Source organism: Numida meleagris, chromosome 7 (genome assembly GCF_002078875.1).
Source record: "Numida meleagris isolate 19003 breed g44 Domestic line chromosome 7, NumMel1.0, whole genome shotgun sequence".
NCBI lineage: Eukaryota > Metazoa > Chordata > Aves > Galliformes > Numididae > Numida > Numida meleagris.
This window is the reverse complement of record NC_034415.1, coordinates 4179093-4199213: the sequence shown is the minus strand read 5'-3', so window position 1 is coordinate 4199213 and position 20121 is coordinate 4179093. Positions and strand designations below refer to the sequence as shown.

Here is a 20121-nt window from a genome sequence, read left to right as displayed (position 1 = left end):
CAGCCTCTCCGGCTTGAGCCTGGGAGTCTGCAAGTTCTTGTTGCTTCCTTCTAACCTCTTTCCTATTGCTTCATTCAAGTACGCTATAAAACAGGTGATATTTCATCATTTATATCAGTAGGGATTTCCACAGCACTATGCTGTGAGATGATTTCACCTTTCTGTGTGGTTGCGCATTCCCTTTTTCGCGCGCCTAGGACCCTGTTGTCCGCCTCGCAGCAGCAGCACAGCAGTGGAAGCTCAGCTCACTGTCCTTTCTGCTGGATGACACTCTTGATGTCCGATAGCTTTATCTTTTTTTAGAGCTCTGCATCTTATGTATTCAACTTCTGTTCCTTTTCCTTTGGGAAGTGGCTTGGATGTTGCCATATAGAATCAGGCTGAAATGAATAGATACCAAGTTCACTTGACCTGGATATCAAATATGCTGTTTTCTTCCAGACCCGCATAAAAATAAGTGTTGTGCTCTCACTGTTGTGGGGTATACTGGATAACGGTGGCATTCTGTCTGTTTTCTGTCTATTATTCTTTCTCTTTGGAATCCAGTGGTTAGCGGATTGCATCCCCTCGGGCTGGGCTGTACTGTTGTTTTAGATAACAATTGTCAAATTGCTTGCAGAGATGGAAATTGAAATATATTCTTTAAATTTCTCAGCTAGCCTGATGCCTTTGTGTGGTACACCTCCAGTTTTATTGGGATAGCTTAGGATATCATTTTGCATAGGACTATTGTTGCTGTGTCGAGTTGTGCTACAATCCTTTTGGTTGGTATTCAGTCTCATGTTGGCTGCATTCTGACAGCCCAAAAGCTTGAAACCTTTGTTAACTTGGAGTTTTTTCAAGGATCTGATTCTATAACTTTTGTAAAAACTCTGCAGGACAGTATTCGGGCCTGCTGATTTTAAGTGTAGAATTTAGTGAATGGTTTTTAATACCTGCATTAGTTATTGCTGAATAGGAGCCAGGAAACAAATGTGTGATATGAATAATTGCCTTTTTTCTCCAGTTACAAACCAGAAACGTTGTTGAGCACCGTTACCATTTAATGAGACCCACAGGGCTGGCTTGCTTCTGATGCGCTAAGCATTTAATGCTGTTGCTTATTCAGTCTTTATTAATTGTCTGAATTTCATAATTGCTGATTTAGTTACATTATTACCAGCCTGCTTCATTTTGGTTTGTCATTGCTGTTCTGCCTGGCCATTCTCATCTGCCTTCCATGCTGGAGTTGCTCAAGCTTTTTATGCAATTTGGTGCAGTTAAACAGGCAAACGAATGAATCCTGGCTGTGTCAAAACCTGGGCTGCAAACCTAGCCGTGCTCAGATTCTGCTCTTCTGCATCGACACCTCCCTGAAGCACTGCGTGGGCACGTTCCTCTTGTTGCCCCATTTTGTTGCTGGTGCCGAGGTGGGGTTGGGATGGGCACACTCCAGTGGTGCCAGAGATGCTGCCTGGTGGTTGCCTTGGGGCCTGCCTTGGAAAGCGTGTTGGGAAGGAAGCACAGAGAATGCTTCTCCCTTTGGAAGGTGCTCGCCAGGCGTTTCCTGACTCTTCCCATGGAAAGCCTGATGAGGCTGAGTTTCTGCAGAGCCACTCAGGGCAGCCTGGTGGCTCTCAAACACGCCGACCAGCACAGCCCTGCTCTGCAGAAACCACACCATGCCTGTGGTCCCTTTGATCTGAGGACTGCCCACGGTCAGCCATCTCCAGCATCTCATTGCATGTCTGTGCCAAGATGGCGCCCGCTCGGCCTCCTCCTCCTGGCCTCCTTGTGGCCTCCTCATGGCCTCCTCATTGCAGGCTGTGCTGCCAGCCCTTGCCCGCTGGTTTTAACCCAGGCCTCCGCACGGCTCTATTCCAACTGGGCACGCTGTCTGTCTTCAACTTGTTCCTGCAGTTTGGAAGAGCTAATGAGCAGCTAATTAAAAATGCCATGAATTCCAGTCAGATATGGGGTTTCCAAAGAATGTGCTGCTGCTGCTTATTTTAGCAAGAGATGATAAACACTAAAACGGGTATGGCTCGTCGCTGGCGTTGTGTCTGCAGGGCTGGACTGAGCTCTGCTGCAAGAACAGCATGCACCGGGGTATCCTGCTGCCTTCGGCACTGTCCCTCCACTGTGAATCCCCTACAGACATGCGGTGCTCTCTCCTCATCTCCCTACACCCAAGGCAGTGGATGCAGTGCCTGTGGCTATGCAGCCTGGTTGTTTGCAACCAGTCGAACCAGTATCCCACATACACTGGCAGAGGGATGCTCATGCCTGGCCCTGGCTGTTGGTTTTATTTCTATCCACTCTGATTTCTCTGATCTTCCTGTGAAACTGCTCAGGTTGAAGGCGTACCCCAGTGTGTTAGCTCTGCTAATGGAACTCGGGAGCAGAAGAGAAGGCAGAGGGAGCGGATGGAGGCAGCTGTATGGTGGGGAATAGCAAACTGAGCAGACGGAATTTATTGTGAAATAGTCAATGTTATTGGGACACCTATTTTGTGTGATAAATGGGTATGCTGCGATCTGGGCTCGTTGCAAAGCAGCCGCCCTAACTCTGCTCTGCTGCTGTCGCAACACGGGTATTTTTAGACTGATTCCCATTTATACCCGTCAGTACACGCGGCCCTCACAGACGGTTACCAAAATTAAACCTGAAGTTGGATGGGAATATAGGCACTGACCTTGTCAGTGCACACCAAAATCACAGCTAGCTTCAGACCCACATGTGCACCATGGAGCTGCATTTTTCCATATGTGCAGATCTGCTGATCTGCAGAGGAGCTTTGCCAAGCAGCGCCAGCCCAAGAACCAGCACCCCACACTTTGTTACTCCTCCTTCCATGTTACCTTTGGATAGTGTGGCCACTGGCAAAACCCAACCCATGCACGCACCAGTGGGAGCCCTGCCAAGCGTCCCCTCTGCAGGAGAGCCGTGCAGGATGTTTTCATGCAGGCAGGCTTCCTGGCACACCCAGATGTCACCCGGTGTCTGTGAGCGTGGGGGGACATGGCGTTAATCCCTGAGTGCTCTGCAGTGCTGCGTGCAGGGACCTGCCCCTGCTTGCTAATGTGATCTGCACGGCGTCGCACTGCTGGGCTCTGCTGGGAGAGCACCACTGTGTGCAAAGGGATGGGGCTTGTTGGGGTTGGGTGTGCAGCAGGAATTCTTGGGGTTCTGGAGCTGTGGAGCCCTAGTTAAACACACCCTCAGCAGTTGTTTGGTAATGAGTTAATTGTTCATCAGGAGATCATTACCAGAGGGGGGAAGGCATCACAAAGCTGCTGCTGCTCTCCATTGCACTGAGCTGGCGTTTAGCTGAAGCCTAGCTTGTGTTCTACTTACTGGCTGCTCTTCCATCAAGGAATTTCCCATCTGGTTGTACCCTGCTAGTGCAGTCTGACTGCAGAGGTTTCCCAGTAGTCCTTTCCCTTCTGATGGAGGATGTTGGTGGGCAAATTTAAATCCGTAGCCACTGCAGTTAGATGGATTGGACTGAAATGAGGGCACTTCTATTCAGGTTAATCTTTTTCAGAGTGTGGGGTGATGCTGAAACTAGTGAGGCCCCATCTCCCTTCTTTAGCATCTGATCTGCTCAACATAGCACACGGTGCATGGGTAGAAGTCTCCTTGCACTTTTGCTATGTAGGAACAGTGAGATGAGGACATACAACATATTTCTTTCTAAGGGGGCTGAGATTTTCATGCTCTTCACACGTACTCCTCACACTCAAGACGTGTACATAATTTTACTCCAAACTGACAAGGTTACACGCGCTCTCTATTAAGTAACATACATCAGTCTGTTCTCAAGGAAGGGCACTTCTAATACTCTGCCAGTAGAAATGTGTTGTGCAATGATGCATACACCAGCTGGCATTATTTTCCTTCTAAGAGCATGAAGATATTTAAATAGCAAACTCTGCATAAAAGACAGATGTTGAAAATAGACTCCCACTAACCTGAGGTCAGCGCTAAGGCTCTTGTGCTCTGATATTTAGAAAAACACATTTCTTTTCTAAATGAGAAGATAAACAAGTTGGTTTTGTTGGCTGGCTTTTTTTTGCTGGGAACTGTAAAATTAAGGGACAGTCTTTATTCATTTGCTTCATAGCTGCTTGGAGCTTACAAGAAATCTAATACAGTTTTTTCATGAGCAAGACATCCTTGGGTTTTGTCTTGAATACTTTTAAAAAGAAATTGGCATATCTCAAAAATCTATTTTCAGTCTTTGCTTAAACATTTTAGCAGAGCTGTTAAGCAGAGCTTCAGCTAGAAGGAGTGAAGGACTGCAGAGCTGCTCAAGCTCCAGGAGAAGAACATTGCCTTTTCCCATCCCTTGGTCCTTCCTTGAAGTTATTTCTTAAAATTGTGTGTCTTCTGGGACTGCCACATTGCTACAGTCAAGGATGCAGATAGTTAAACACAACCAGAAATACTATGGGTATTTGAAAATCTGGAGTTGTACTCAAGAGGGGTAGAACACCCATGTTGAAGGTGCAAACACCATTACACCTTCGCTGTAAGGAAGCGACTAGCTAAGGGGGTGGTGGGGAGGCTGCAAAACCCTCTTTCTTCCTTCCCGCTGCATGACGAGTCCTATATCTTTTCTTTACGAAACAAACTGGAGACATCTGTAACAGAGCTTATCCTCCTGGTTTCCTCAGTGGTGGGAAATGTGGTATTTCTCCTGCAGCAGCCCCTCCAGTGCTACGAGTGCTGCTTTCCCCATGTAGGATCCTACAGCTCGTGGTGACGTGAGGGAGCTGGCACTGGTGTGAGCACGGACGTCAGCGTGCTGCGTGCCCACTGTGTGGCCTGGTGGTGCTCCCCAGCTCCCTGCCTGCAAAAACAACCCTGCTTGTTAGCAGCACGGGCTGTGCCAGAGGGCAGGGACAGGAGGCGATAAGGCTGTGTCCCATTCCTGGGCAGGGTGCAAATTATCTTCTGGGTCAGCAGAGACTGATCCCTGTGCTGGTTGGGATAAAACAAAACCCTGCTCATTTGAACTGTTGCACCATGAGCCAGGAGGTCTGGGCAAACCCTGCCTGGTTCTGAGTTCATCCCTTGCAGTCTTTGTGACTCACGTCTCACTCAGAGAATCTGCACAACCTGCTGCTTGCTTCGACCCTACGTGTAGCTGTTGCTCAGGGTGAAATCCATTTGGTTTGCAGAATCAAAGCCTTGTGAACAGGGCAGAACTAATTGCACACTGTGGTTGTGAGCAGGGTGAAGCAGCTCCCGAATGGTGCTGATGTTCCTACTTGCTCTGCGGAGCAGTGTGTGCTCAGGCTCTGCTTGCTCTGCTGCTCCTTTCTCCTGGTGCACTCCCTCCCTCCTCACCCTATTCCTACCAGCTCGGGGTCTCTTCCCCAGGGTTACCTGCAGCCTTTGTGCGTGTGGACAAGTTAATGCGGGCCAAGGGCAGGTCCAGATGGGCACCCACTGCAATTGCAGCATGGACTGAATCAGCTGGACCTGACAGCACAGTGCTGGGGCAGCTTTGGGTGGTGATGTCAGCTCTACCCTCCTGACCTGCCCCATCCTCCCCTGGGACCTCTGCACCTTGGACCGACAACTGTGCATCAGAGAGGAGGGGGAGCTGAGTTGCTGTTTTATTGAATTCTATTCACCACCGATTTGTTATTAAACTGTGGTTAGTGTCTCATTAGAGAGCCCCAATGGGCATGAGTTCATTGGTATTTTATTGGTTAGAACTGTGCTTCATTACATGGGAAACGTATCCCAAAGAGTGTCTGTGCTTGTCGGAGTGCTGCGCTAATGAGACTGGGCTGGAGTGGATGCAGCATAGTTCTGAAGCGCGTAGCTCAGGTTTGCAGGGGAGCTTTGCACTCACCTCAGCACCAGGATCAAGGGCCAGATTTATAGGAGCAAGCCTGGCTGCTCAGCCCTTCGGAGAATTTGCTTTCTTTGCTGCTTCCAGTTCTTGCTGGAGCTTTGCCATGAAGGGATTTGGCTGCAGCGCAGCGCAGGCAGAACGCTCACCTCGAGGCGGGCGGGCAAGGGATGAGCCTGGGCAGTGCCCTCACCAGCAGCCGCAGTAGGTGAGGCACAGAGGTGCCTTCCCCAGTAGCTCTGTACCTGTTCTTTCCCATACAGCCTGTGCCGGGGTTTGGTAACACCTGTGCTGAATCCCGCTCTGTCTGCTTTGCTTTCCTGGGGCTGTTACTCACCCAAAGCCCAGGCTAAATATAGTCTCTCTAACCCTGGGCTGTTTTTCAGGGTTGTTGTCTCTTCTGAGCCCAGATTAATTAGCACTCAGGGTCACTCAGAACAGCAAACTTTGGCTCCAGCAGCTCAGCAGTGCAGCACGGTGCTGCTGATCAATGAGCAGCAGGACCTGTAAATCGGACTGCTGCCGAACGGAGGTGCCGGGGGCCGTGCTCGGTGCTGCATCGCCTCTGCTTGTGAAAGGTGACCCTTGGAAACTGGCTCCGGTGGGCTCCTTGCTGAGCAGCTCTGGAGAACCCACTGCTGCACCAGGGGAGCAGGGCAGAGCTCTGCAGGCAGCTGGCAGGCAGGCAGGGGATGTGGAATCTGTCTGTAGACACAGCGGGAGCCTGAGCTTTGATTTCTGCAGGCCATCACTGTGGCTTTGGAGCATGTGGGCTCGCCCAGCCTGCCTGCTCCGTGCGCTGGGACAGGCAGAGCAGCATCACCCCGTCGGGCGCTTTTCTGAGTCATCTGCATCCCTCATCCCCGTCAGCTGCTTCCAAATGGCTTTGAGGAACTGTATTTTCAGGTCTTTTATCATTGGATCGTGGGTCAGGGCCAGAAGCATTCGCTGCCTGCTGGCTCTGGCTGCCAGAGTTGATGCATCATGCGGCGCTGGAAATGTCACACGGAGCCTCGGCAGGACCCAAGGCAGGGCTCGGCTGCTGCTCCCTTTGCAGCAAAGCTGGCTAATGAGCAAGTTCATTAAATCCTTCTACCTTGAGTGCAGGACGTGGGGATGCTGTGCTGCAGGGACCCTGGGTACCAATGTCAGTGGTGGGGCGGTTCTGTGACTCCCCCAAACCCTGCAGTGATGGGAGCAGATGCGTGTGTGCGATCCTACTGAGCCACAAAGTGCTGTGGTTTTACCCCAAAACCGCAAGCCATAGCTCTAGCAGAAGGCAGCCCTCACTGATGCTGTGTGGGACTTTGCTCAGCCTAAATTAATGCCTGACCTGTTCACCCTGCCCAAGCCCTCAGTGCGTGTAGGGCTCTGCATGCAGGAGTGGTTAGATTTGGAGGAATCATGTTCTCTCCCTGTGGCTGGGCTGGAGCTTTGTGTTTAGTCACTGATCTTTGGAAGTTCCTGGGTTTTATTTCCCATCCAGTGGCTTCTAATTGAAGTGGGTAATTGCATTATGCCGTCCTCCCTGGTGAGGTTCACTGAGTCCTTAGCAGTCATCTGATTTTACACTGAGCCCCACAAAACTGCGTTTGGCTTAGTGTTTCTCCACCCAGAGTTCAAGACGGGGGAGGGGTTGGGGAATTGCTCCTCTGTGGGGTTATGTCTCTTCAGAGAGGCAGGATGCACGAAATATCATTCCACTGAGATGATATGTTGCTTCCAGTGGGCTCCTGCAGGTGCTGGGTGCTGCTGGGTGGGAGGAAAGCATGGCTGCATCCCTGCTATGGATGCGTGGCTGGGGGGACACATGGTTTTAGCAAAACATTTCCATCCCATCAGAACATTCTCAGAGCTCACCAGGAGGACTAACTTGGCCTCTCTCTGCAGTATGAGTTCAAAGCCAAGAACATCAAGAAGAAGAAGGTGAACCTCATTGTGTCAGTGGATGGTGTGAAGGTCATTCTGAAGAAGAAGAAGAAGGTAGGCAGCCCAGACCAGGGCAGCAGTGCTGGGGACCTGCGGGGTGTGCAGTGAGATGGTCGGGAAGGTTACCCTTGGATTCCTGGGAATCGGGAGGCCCCTGGCTGTGCTTTGGGCAGGAAGCACTTCAGCTGTGTGGGGCATTTTAGCTTCACACTATAGGCAGGTCATCAGCTGGGGCTGTAGGGCAGCAGCAGGGCTATGGGCAGGGCTATGGGGCAAGCAGTGCCCCAGCACTGCTTCTGCCCAGTTCTTGATCACAAGGGCAGCATCTGACGTACTCATTTTCAGCTTTTTCCCTTGCAGAAAAAAGAATGGGCCTGGGACGAGAACAAAATGCTCGTCATGCACGATCCCATTTACAGGTAAGACCACCTGGGGATGGCATGAAGGCTCTGACGTGCCACACCAGCATCCTGCAGCTCGAGCTGAGCCCCGAGTTGTGCAGCAATGGCTGGTGGGTCCCTGCTCAGCGGGGAGCAGGCACAATCCTGCAGGAAAACTTCTCCCAAGTTCCGCAGGACAGCCAGGCCAGGTGCCACTAAGCCCCTTTTAATGATCCCAATTAGAGCAATAAAGCTGCACCCTGCTGGGGAAGGGAGAGATCCGATGGCAGGGCTGCTCCACAGGCTGGAGCCAGGCTGGGGCATGGTGGCCAACAGGACTATCCTGTGGTGATCTCGGAGGGCACAGGGCAGCTGCTCTGGCTTGCTGCACTCTCCCAGCATCCTGCCATGCCAGGAACAGTGGACTGGCTGGGGCAGAGGAGACCAGCTCACCAAAAAGGCACAGAGGTATTGTTCCTGCAGGTTTCCTGCATCCTGGTACCCCTAGTACAGCCATGGGGGCTGAGCAGAGAAATCCCTGTGCTGTCTTTATGAAGTAAATGCTGCTGCTGAGTCAGCAGAGGATTTTTTTCATCCTACGTGGAACCACTGCCAAAAAAAAATTTCTGCTGGCTTTTGCAAGGCCTTGCTGCAGAGGCTGGGCAGCTGCCAGCACCCAGAGCGTGCCCTGTGATCTCACAGCTGGCTGTGGCCTTGCTGGCATCCTGGGCACCATGGGTAGCATGTGTCGGAGGCGATGTCCTCCCTCTCCTTTCTGTCCTTGCAGGATATTCTATGTGTCCCATGACTCGCAGGACCTAAAGATCTTCAGCTACATTGCCCGGGATGGGTCTAGCAACGTGTTCAGGTGCAATGTCTTCAAATCCAAGAAGAAGGTGAGGATGCTGGGGAACGTATCCCAGTGGGGTGGCTGGGCCAGAACCTGGAATTGTGGTGGTTTGCATTCTAAGCTGCAGTCACAGTGGTGATGCATGGAGAGCCGGGCAGCTGCTCACAATGGGCTGATGCCTCTGCTCCTCTCCCTCCTGGTGCAGAGTCAAGCCATGCGCATCGTGCGGACAGTGGGACAGGCGTTTGAGGTCTGCCACAAGCTGAGCCTGCAACACACCCAGCAAAATGCCGATGGGCAGGAGGACGGGGACAGCGAGAGGAACGGGGACGATCTGGATGTCCCAGGTGCCGTGCTGGAGTGAAGGGGCCATATATCGTTGCCGAGGTGGCTGGCAGACACCATCTGCAGAGCCACTGTCTCTCTGTGAAGCTTGCTGCCAGCTGACACCTGCAGGGAACGGATTTGCACGGCAGTCTGTCCTGCAGTGCGGCGGGATCTTGCCCAGCAAGGAGCCTTCGCTAGGTGTTAGTCTTCATCCTCACAGACATCCCCCATGCTGAGAGCCCATTAGCAGTGCTCTGGGCTCGGCTGGGTGCCCAAGTGCTCTCCGCTTCACATGCTGCAAACGCTTCCTCGCTGCTGCCAGGAAAGGGGCCAAAGCAGGGACCGTCCCCACGTCCCCAGGCTTGTTCCTGGTGTTCTGAATTGTAAGAGAGGGGAGCGGGACTCTGTTCTGCAAGAACTGGCTTGCACACCTGCAGCCTTCTTCAAGCCTATTTTAGGGGCCCTTAGGGATGTCAGCAGGTCCTGCTGCCTGTCTGCATTCAGATTCCCTGTCCCGTCTGGAGCTGCCTGGCCCTGCAGCAGTGCTGTCCTGAGGGGCTGCTGCTGGCCTGAGCAGCTCATTGTTTGTTTTTCCTCTGCACAATGTCCTGGCCTCGGTATGCAGCTCCCTGGGGATTTCTGAGCATCCGTCCTTTTTGTTTTCCCATAACCTCTTGTTTACCTTCAGCTTTCTGTGTCTCCTGCTCTCAATGGCCGGTTTCCCTCAAATCCAGAGCTTTTGGCTGCTGGTCCCTGGGTGTGTTTGGCCGTGAGCTCTGCTCCCAGCAGCCACAGAAGCACAGCCACGGAAGCATGATGTGCAAGTCCCCAACCTGCAGGGGACGTGGGCTGCTCTGGGGCACAGCATGTGGGGAGCCCTAAGGAAAACTGCAAGGGACTTTGGCTTAAATGGGACATTAATGTGCTTGGGTAGCTGCTGCTCGGGGAAAGCTAAATGCAAGCGAGTGGAGATCAAACAGATGGGGCAGCCGAGGATGGGGGTACAGGGAATGGTGGGGGGAATGCAGGGTTCCAGTGCTCACCCCCAGCCATGCCCTGCCGTCCCACAGCCTGCCGCCTCACCGCTGCAGAGAGGGCAGCTACCTCGGCCGAGGAGACCGACATCGATGCTGTGGAGCTGCCGCTGCCGGGGGCTGACATCCTCGACTTCAGCCGCGGCGTCACCGACCTGGATGCTGTGGGCAAGGAGGCGAGCGCCGAGGCCAAGGTGCGTGGGTCCCTCTGGGGCCCTGGGGGTCAGGAGGGATTTTGCAGCATTCCCAGCCCCCAGATCAAAGCTGTCTGCCGCTGCCCTTTGGCTCGGGGCTGGGCTGCGTTTGCGGAGCACCGTACCAAAGCTCAGCCACATGGAAAGAGTTGGGGCAGAGCTGATAGGGATAATTGTTTTTCTCACACACCTCAGAAAAGGGTTATTTTTGATAGAGTGGAAATTTCCATGGGAAACGTCAGCCTTTTCCAAAACTTTCTGCAATAATATTTGTGCTTTTGTCACAAGCCTGGGGGAACACAGGGAGGTCAGCGAGCCCATCGGCCAGCCCCAGGCAAAAACTGTTCTCAGAGCTTTTCAGCAGGCTCCCCCTGCCTCAGCAAAGCGTGATTTGCTTGGAATGCAGCAGCCTTTTTCCTGGAAATTTCGGGGACTGCTCTGTGCCTGGCAGCTCTTGGGGCTGCAGAGGCACAGGGTTGCACTTATTAACGTCGGTGTGTTGCAGGGCTGCCTCCACCCTGAGAACATCCTGACCGCTTCGCCCAAGATGCTGCTGCCCTCGTCCACCCCGCTGCCTGACCTGGGCACACCTCTGTCTGCCCACCACCAAATGCAGCTCTTGCAGCAGCTCCTGCAGCAGCAGCAGCAGCAAACACAAGTGGCTGTGGCACAGGTTTGTCCTGACAGTGTTTTCTGGGGCTGCAACATGGAAGTGTGGGGGACCCAACATGAGGCATGTGGCAAATGCCACACTGTGGTGTTAATCCTGGCCAACCGCAGCCAGCAGCTCACTCTCTGCATGGCTATTCCTCATTTCAACAGCTCTGGCTCCTCCACTTGACCAATGACCATAGCTTTGTTTGTTCCCTGACACCTCCCAGAGCTCTCTCCAATTGTTTAGCTTTCATAGAATCAATAACACTGGAAAAGAATGCTAAGGTCACCCAGGCCAATCATCCGCCCACCTCCACTGTGCCCACTGACTATGTCCCTCAGTGCCACATCTCCTTGGTTCTTGAACAGCTTCAGGGACAGTGACCCCACCACCTCCCTGGGCAGCCTGTGCCAGTGCCCAACCACCATTCCAGAGAAGAAATTTTTCCTAATATCCAACCTGAACCTCCCCTGACGCAGCTTAATGCCATTCAACTGGCCTAAGCAAGCAGCTCCAGAAGACTTTTTGTGCTTCACTTTAGCTTTTCTTCCCAGACATCAAAAACCAGCACTGGGTCATGGGTTTCTACAAGGGTCATGGGCTTGGGAAATGGCTCTCCCTTTGAAGGAGGGACCTGCCTTGCTGGGGGTCTTTCGTACCTGCCCAAGAAGCAGGATGTTGTTCATGCAGACAAACCACATCCCTGTGGTACAGAGACTTGTCACCTCTGGTAGTTCCATCTTTGTGGATCTGCAGATCTTTACAGTGCTGATTTCTTTTTCTTCCTACTTTCAGATTAAAAAAATCTGAAGTAGTGTGTAGCCATTTCTTGGCTGGCTTGTGGGATACCAGCCAGTGGCTCATCCCGCTTTCTCCAGGGGCTGACGCCCTGCTCTGGAGCTCTGCCCACCTTGGCGTGGTTCTCGTCCCAGAGCTGTCACTTAGCTCCAATCCATTCAGCGTGAGCTGTGGTGATTCGGTGTTGCACTAATTTATTAATGAAAAAGTTATGTTCTGTTGTGTCAAACGCCTGTTAGATGACTGAGCGCATTACATCAACATCTCCGTCGATGGCACTCGTTATCTTCTCTCGAGAAGTACCAAGTCAGTTCGTCTCTGAACGTGGTGACTGGCACAGGCTGAATTCTTTACAAACAAACCAGTAGCTCCGCTGCATCGTCCAGGATCTGTGTCAAACTGACGGGTCTGTAGCTGCAGGGACCGTTCTGTAATTATCCTTGCCTGTAATTGGCTGGAGATGAAATATCATCTAGTTCCCTCACTGACCAGAGAGACTTGCTTTTTTAAGGTGTTTCCGATATCTGTCCCTTGGGTGATGGCCAGGTGTCCCTGTGAGTGTTGTCCCTAGGGACTTGTGGCACAAGGCACTGCCCCCCTGCCAGCTGTGATGTGTGGGCTCTGCTCGCTGCTTCCCTGCAGCACGCAAGCACCACCCGAGCCCTGCTGCAGACTCCTGTGATGCAGAGGGGAAGAATTTTTTCCAGGCTGATGCTGTCAGCTTGTGCACCTGCTTAGCATTTAATTGTAATTCCACCATTGCCAGCTGCTGCCTCACCCAGCAGCACTGTGCAAAGGGCTCCCTTGCCTTCCCCACGGTCATAGGGTGTACTTCAATGTGACGGGGTGCCTGCTGTCCCACAGGTCCACCTGCTGAAGGACCAGCTGACTGCGGAGGCAGCGGCTCGCCTGGAGGCACAGGCACGTGTGCACCAGCTCCTGCTCCAGAACAAGGACTTGCTGCAGCACATCTCGCTCCTGGTCAAGCAGGTGCAGGAGCTGGAGTTGAAACTGGCGGGGAACAACACCAGTAAGCACTTCTGCCCTGTCCTCTCGCCTCACAGCTAGCAGGGACCCTACAGCACAAAGGGGTACATGGCTGGAGACCCTGCTGTGCAATCCAGCTCCGGAGAGACACTGGGCTTGGGGACATGGCACAGTGCAGCACCGGTGCCCCAATGTGAGGGGGGCTGGTTGTAGGGTCTGCAGGGAATACGTGGGTGTAACACTCCATTTTTTGGTGTATTTCCAATGCTTTTTTGAGGGGAGCAGCAATATTAGTGCCCTTTTGGCCCAGCTTGTGCATGTGCAGCAGGACACCTGCATGCAGGATGGAGGGAGGTGTGGGGTGGCCGTCACACGTGTCCATCAGCTGTATGCCTGCTCTCCCCAGCAGCTGCACATCTATGCCAGCCCCTCCTTAACCTTCCTCTCCAGCAGATGTGGTCATCAGCTCCCTGCAGGAGCCAAGGGAAGGCAGCTAGCTTTCTATCCTGGCTCTTTGCAGGTCAGCAGCTCCTGGCACGTGTGCCCCTGTCATCTGAGCATTTGAGGCTGTGTGTCTGCAGCCAGCCGTGGCGGCCATGGGATGCCCGGGAGGGACAGGGTGGCACTGCCTGCCTCTCAGCCTTGTCCTTCTCTTGCAGCAGGCTCCCAGGACAGCCTGCTGGAGATCACCTTCCGCTCCAGCGTCCTCCCCGTGCTCTGTGACCCGACAACCCCGCAGCCTGAGGACACCCACCTGCCGCAGCTGGGCCCCAGCTCAGGCTTCCCCAGCGCCCTGGGCAGCCCCATAGGTAGGAACGACTGTCTGGTGAAGCTGGAGTGCTACCACTTCCTGCCAAGCTCAGGGTCGCATGCCCCAGAGCCGGCACTGGGCAGCCTGGAGCTCCTCAAGTTCCGTGAGTCGGGCATCGCCTCTGAGTATGAGTCCAACACGGACGAGAGCGAGGAGCGCGACTCCTGGTCCCAGGAGGAACCGCCGCGCCTGCTCAATGTCCAGCCCCAGCAGGACCTGGGTGACAGCCTGGAGGATGAGATCGCAGTGTAGGGGGATGGCAAGAGGTGGCAGAGAGCAGCTGGGGCCCCCAGGGATGGCAGAGGGAGTGTGGGGCTGGATGGCAGCAGGGGCCGGAGCTAGGCATGGCACGTGATGCTGCCTTGCTGGCAGCTCCCTCCCTGGCTTGTGCTGTGCCCAGGACCCTGATGCAGCCCACAACAGCTCCAGCTTCAGGGAGGTAGACGTGACGGTACTGCAGTGTTTCAGCTGGAGCAGGGCGCAGATCCTCTTTCCCTGCTGCCAGTCATCTTGTCCTGTCTCAGCCAGCCCTCAGCACCCTCAGCTTCATACCAGGCTTGCACTGCTCCCTGGTCCCCGTGTCCTCCCAAAGCTGTATTTTGAGATCAGAAGCAAGGGAAGCAAAGAGCCCTCAGCAGCATCGTGTCCATGCAGGGCTCCTCATACTGCTGGCATTGCTGCCCAGCAAATGTGCCAGGTTAGGAGCCACTGCTAGCAGTGTTACTGTAGGGGGGAGCAATGAAGCTGGTGAAGGATTCTGCTGGGGGAATGAGAGAGCAGGTGTAGGGCAGGGACAGGAGGGCCACAAGAGGCAGCAAGAGTTGGTTTTCTGCATGATAGAGATTGTGGAGATGAGGCTGCAGCTATGCTATCAGAATGAGAGACGGTGCACCATCAATGTGGGTGCATGAGTGAGGGGTGAGGAATACTGGGGGGTAGCTGGGGAAGGTGAGGGGGTAAGAGGAAGTTGCACAGAATGGCCAGGCACGGGCAGCTCCTGGCAGGCACTGGGGTTTGTGTCACTGTGGGACAGAGCTGGTCCTTGCCTGAGGCAGACAATGGGTGCTGTGCACTGCCTGCTCTTGTCCTGGTCTATGAAGTGGATGGGGAAGCACAAATGGGCATGGAGTGAGAGCCAGGGAGTGCAGTGCAGGGAGGGGGTGTCCTCCTTCTCTCATTGCCTGCTCCTGGAGCTCTTTGGTACAGCTACCTGGTTTCAAAGCCTTTCTGGTGCTCTCAAGTCATATTTTCAAGCAATTCCCTGCACCACTGCTACTGCCAGTTCCCTGCTTGGCTTTACAGATGAACCATCCCATTTCCATGCAGTTGCTTGCCCCCAGACCACTGCTGGCAATGGCTGTGTGCACAGATAGACTTGCACAACCCCTCCATGGGAAGAAAGATCTCCTTCCCTAGCTGCTGTGGGTACCATGTACATTTCCATTCCCCAGAAGGAGTTATTCTGCAGGGCGACTTGGTGGCTGTGTAGCCCATCACCTGGCTGCAGTAACCCTGCTCCCAGGCAGGGTCTGGATTCACAGTGGTTGCTTCAGGGTGCATGCTGAGCCCAGGATGGAGAAGGGGGCTCTGGACCCCTTTGGAAGGTGACACCAGTCGTGAGGAGCTGCTTGGATCTGCCTGGTGCACAGCTTGGTGCCTGTACTCAGCTGGAATGGGAGAGGTGGGCACTCCAGGAGGGGAGCTGCTGGGTGGCACAGGTGAGGAACAGCTGTGCATGTGTGTGCCTTCATGTGTCCAGTCTGCACCCTCCAGAAAAGCGAATCCAGAATGTTAGGATCCCCCACCAGCCCCTAAGAGGCTGACAGATGTCCTTGAGGGCCTCCAAAGGAGCCAGAGCTTCTTGTTCTGCAAGCACACTTATCAGCTGCCCCCTGATGCAGCTTCTAAGAGAACACAGCTGAAGGGGTAAAAACCAGAGCCCTGATGTCCCCTCTGCTCCTTACAGAAACATGGGGGGGCTGGAGATTGGTATGATGGTCTTCCATATCTTCCACCCTCCTGTCCTGCTTCTGCTTTACTTTGTCGCTTGCCTGCCGTTTTCCCTTTTGCCAGCTGTCTCTGCTTGATCTGCCTGCATCTAACCCCTGGCTGTGTATCTCCCAGACTCAAGTTCTTGCTCTACTCCAGTGCTTGACCCTGCTACTGAGGAAGGTCCATGGTTTCCTTCTGCTCCAGTCCCCTCGGGGCTGAGGAGCAAGGTGTGGGTAGACCCCAGGGGGAGCAAGGGCTGAGTTGTGCACTGTCCATCTATGAGGAGGCTGGGCACTGCAGGTAGCAGAGCTGTCAGGAGCTAGAGAGTCCTAGTGGGAAGGAAGGATGTGTCCTCTGCTGGATCTTGTATCAACACCAAGGGGTGTGTGGGGAACGTGGAGGTCAAAGGCAGCCTTGGCTGCAGTGACCCTGAGATGGTGGAATTCTTAAGACCCTTATGTCAGGGAGGGGAGTGAAAAGTAAGCTAACAACCCTGAACTTCAGAAGAGCAGACTTTGGCCTCTTTTGGATCTGCTGGAAGAACTCTTTGGATTGAGGCCTTTGAGGGAAGGGGGGCCCAATAAAGCTGACTGATACTCAAGGATCACCTCCTCCAAGCTCAAGAGTGGTCCATTCCATCAATAAGAATGTCAGACAAAAATGGATGAGCAAGGAGCTCCTGGTCAAACTGGGACACAAAAAGGAGGCATATGGAGAGTGGAAGCAAGTACGGACAACCTGGGAGGAATAGAAACATTGTCTGAGCATCTCAGGATGAAGCTAAGAAAGCTAAAGAGCAAATGGAATCAAATCTGTCCAGGGATGTCAAAGACAAGAAGGGCTTCTGTAAGTACATTGGTGACAGAAGGAAGAGTGTGGGCTGTCTCTGAGCTGGTTAAAGCCTTTGATGTTGTCTCCAAAAGATCCTCAAGTTTTCAATGTATGGGATGGATGGGCAGACAGTGAGATGGGTTAAAAACTGACCGAACAGCTGGGCCCAGATGGTGGCAATCAGCAGAGCAGTCTAGTTGGAGGCCAGCAGCTTGCAGTGTACCCTGGAGGTCAGTGGTGTTACAGTCCCGTGTAACCTCCGCACGAACCATCTGGGTGATGGGGCACCCTCAGCACGTCTGCAGAGGACAAACCTGAGAGCAGCGGCTGATGATCCACCAAAGGGCAGTGCTGCCATCCAGAGGGACTGGAGAGGCGGGCTGGTGGGAACCTGCTGGAGCTGAGGGAGAAGCGCAGAGTCCCGGCCCTGGGAGGAACAAGGCCAGGCATTGGGATATTCTGAAAAGCAGCCTTACAGTGATGGAGCTGATGGTCCTGGGGGACACCGAGCTAAGCTGAGGCAGCAGGTCAAGGCAATCCTGCCTTTCTGCTCAGTGCTGGTGAGGCCATGCTGGGAGCACTGTGTCCAGCGCTGGGCTCCCCGGTACAGGAGGCACACGGAGCTCCTGGAGGAGAGTCCAGTGAAGGGCTGTGGAAATGGAGAAGGGACTGGAATACCTTTGCTATGAGGAGAGGCTGAGGGAGCTGGGACTGTTCCTTCTGAAGAACGTTCAGGGGGAGTTCGCTGATGTGTTTAGATACCTGAAGGGAGAGGTGCAAAGAGGACAGAGCCAGGCTTTTCTCAGGGGTGCCCAGGGATGGGACAAGAGGCAATGGGCACAATTGGAACAAGAAGCCCTGTGTGAACACCAGGAAGCACTTGTGTGCTGTGAGGGTGGCTGAGCTCTGGCACAGGCTGCCCAGAGAGGCTGTGGAGTCTCTTTCTTGGAGAGTTTCAAAAGCTGCCTGGATGCAGGCATAGGCACCCTGCGCTGGGTGGCCCTGCTGGAACAGGAGTTGGACCAGAGGATCTTCTAACCATTCTGTGATTGTTTCAATGTGCCACCAGTAGACTGGGGTCCAGGGAATCCCCCAGACTAGCTCCAGAGGGGACAGAGCAGGAGTGGGTGCAGTGCGTCTTGGATATTTCCTGCAGGCAGGGCTGAGCCTTGGGCTCGTGGTCAGCACTACCACAGGGAATGCTGACCAGTGCCCCAGGGCTCAGGAGGTGCTGCAGCCTCCTGTGCCTCGCCAGAGCCAGGTGGGAGCCACCCAGTGCCGTGCTGCACCGCGGCATCATGTGTACATGTAAGTGGTCCTCCTAACCCAGCACTGCCTACAAAATGCCTCTCTAGCTTCTCACTTTTGTTATGGACCTTGACCAGGGATTTATAGCTATATTTTTTGTCCTTTCTTTTCCTACAACTGTCGTGTTACTAACTGTTGACTCGGTCTATCTGAGAAACCAATCTGTCAATGTAAGTGCACTTAACCCTTGGGTGTCGTCATTAGTTGATTGGCTTTTGCTAAATAAATCTTTCTATTTCTCAAGGCTTTCTGTTGTCTCTTCCTTCTCGCTGACTCTCTCTCTCTCTATACTCCTCCTGCCCTCCACACTCTGCCAGCCTGGGCTGGCAGCCAGCACTGGTGGTGGCACCCCCAGCATTGCACAAATCCTCTTGGAGCTGAGCATCCTCCCCTGCGGGACCCCATGGCCCTCAGCTGTGCCTGTTTTGCAGTGCCGACTGCCAGCTGACTGTGAGAGAGGGATGCCCCAAATGGTGTCGGGGTCATCTCAGGGCTGGCCGACAGCTCAAGGGTGCCTGTGGGCTGCTGGGACTCACACATCTCTCTGCAAAGATGCCAAGCAGTGCTTTCCAGGCTTCAGGAATTTTTGGCCACCAGGGAAAGAAAGCAGCCTCTTGAAGGACATGGGAAGCATTGTTTCAGCGAGGAGCTGAAGCAGAGCTGTGCCTCCCAGGAGAGCAGCAGGCAGGCTGTACTCTGCATGGCATTTATTGTGCAGCAGTGGAATGAAGAAACAGTGCCCTCCCGCGGCAGTGGCCCGGCTGCTGGGGCTACTCGGGCACCTAGGGGCTCTTGGTCTCCTGTACCTTGCGCTCCTTCTCCATCAGGGCCTTGAGCTTGCGGTAAAACACCTTGCAGCTGTAGCCCTCCTGGGAGCTGTGTCGGACGTGGTTCTTGACTGAGCACAGCGTGGGGAAGATGCGGCAGCACGACATGCACTTGTAGCCGTGCTGTGGCACATGCTGCTGCTGGGAAGCTGCAAGGATGTCCCCGGGGGTGATGTAAACCCTGTTGGGACTCTCAGGGGCCAGGAGCTCCTCTGAAGAGCAAGAGGAAGAGCAAAGGACCTCCAAGAGGTTTTTGGGATCCTTGGGCTCCTGGGTGCCACTGGGTGGACTGGAGGAGAGGTGCTGCTCAGAGTCTGTTTTGGTGCAGATGAAGTAGCTGTATGGTGAGCACCAAGGTCTGTAGATGGTGCGGGCAGGGAGCTTGCTGCCCGTTGAGGGTGTGGAACTGCGGTCTGCAGAGGGAAGGGGAAGCAGTGAGTCAGGGTCACTGCATAAGCACTGGAACCCATGGGGATGGGAGTGGTGCTGGAGACCCAGGAGGAGCCCTATCCCCAGCACAGTGCTCAGAAGAGCCCTTCTCTGCCCGGGGCTGGTGAGTTGGGCTGTCTCACTCTCTGTGGGATGTGGAGGTGACTGTCTCTATCCCCACATGTCCCCCCAGCACTGAGAGCTCACCCGGCAGCCAGCTGGAACTGTCCCACAAAGAGCTGTCCTGGAACAGAGGCAACGCTGGGGGCCATGAGCTGGCACAGCTGGAGGCAGCATCCCCAGTTGTCAACGTTCCTGCTAGGAAGACACAGGGGTGAAAAGCAGCATTGTGCAGAGGTGGGCTGCAACAGTAGGACTCCTCTCCCCATTCCTAGAAAGCACCCTCTGCCACAGGGGCTCCTGTTCCCCCTCCCCTCCCCATACAGGCAGGCACACCCAGCCAGATCCCTCCTTGCACCCCTGCCTGGATGCATCCCGGGTGCTCACCAGGCATGCTGCACTGGTCCCAGGGGAGGGCTGGGTCCAGGTTGCCTCTTCTGGGACCATGGGACATGGACTCAATCACAATAGCTGGCATGACAAATCCATCCATCACCCTTGTGCAGATCCTCTGCTGAGGACCCAGAATCCACACTCAGCTGACTTCACTAAGGGCTGATGTCACACTTGCACGCAGGGCACAACAGAATGCTTTTGGAATACGAGCTTCTGCCCCCCTCCCTGAGGCTCTCTGGGAACCTAGTGGCTGAGGTGATGCTTGCAGGCTCCGTCTTCAGGGCTGGCAGGGAGCAAGGGGTAAGGAATGGGGATTCAGCCTATGCAGACTGCAGCCAGTTGAGCATGGGATGGTGAGGTAGTGTGGGGTTTTGCACACACACAGCTCCAGTGACTTGAGCATTG

At 54.1% G+C, this 20121-nt stretch overlaps 1 protein-coding gene across 8 annotated transcripts in view; it reads left to right on the top strand.

The window, feature by feature from the left end:
* The window catches only part of NOS1AP (nitric oxide synthase 1 adaptor protein), a 32080-nt gene that overhangs the window by 9857 nt on the left and 2102 nt on the right, over positions 1–20121 (top strand). For 2 of the 8 annotated variants that reach the window (XM_021404706.1, XM_021404710.1), the window contains exons 3-10: positions 7739–7831; positions 8123–8196; positions 8945–9053; positions 9213–9354; positions 10405–10562; positions 11068–11235; positions 12880–13045; positions 13662–13811. In XM_021404706.1, the coding sequence (XP_021260381.1) occupies positions 7739–7831; positions 8123–8196; positions 8945–9053; positions 9213–9354; positions 10405–10562; positions 11068–11235; positions 12880–13045; positions 13662–13811 (1060 nt within the window). Of the gene's footprint in view, positions 1–7738; positions 7832–8122; positions 8197–8944; positions 9054–9212; positions 9355–10404; positions 10563–11067; positions 11236–12879; positions 13046–13661; positions 18188–20121 lie in introns of those variants that run through there. The other 6 variants (XM_021404708.1, XM_021404707.1, XM_021404714.1 and 3 more) reach the window with 6 other exon arrangements.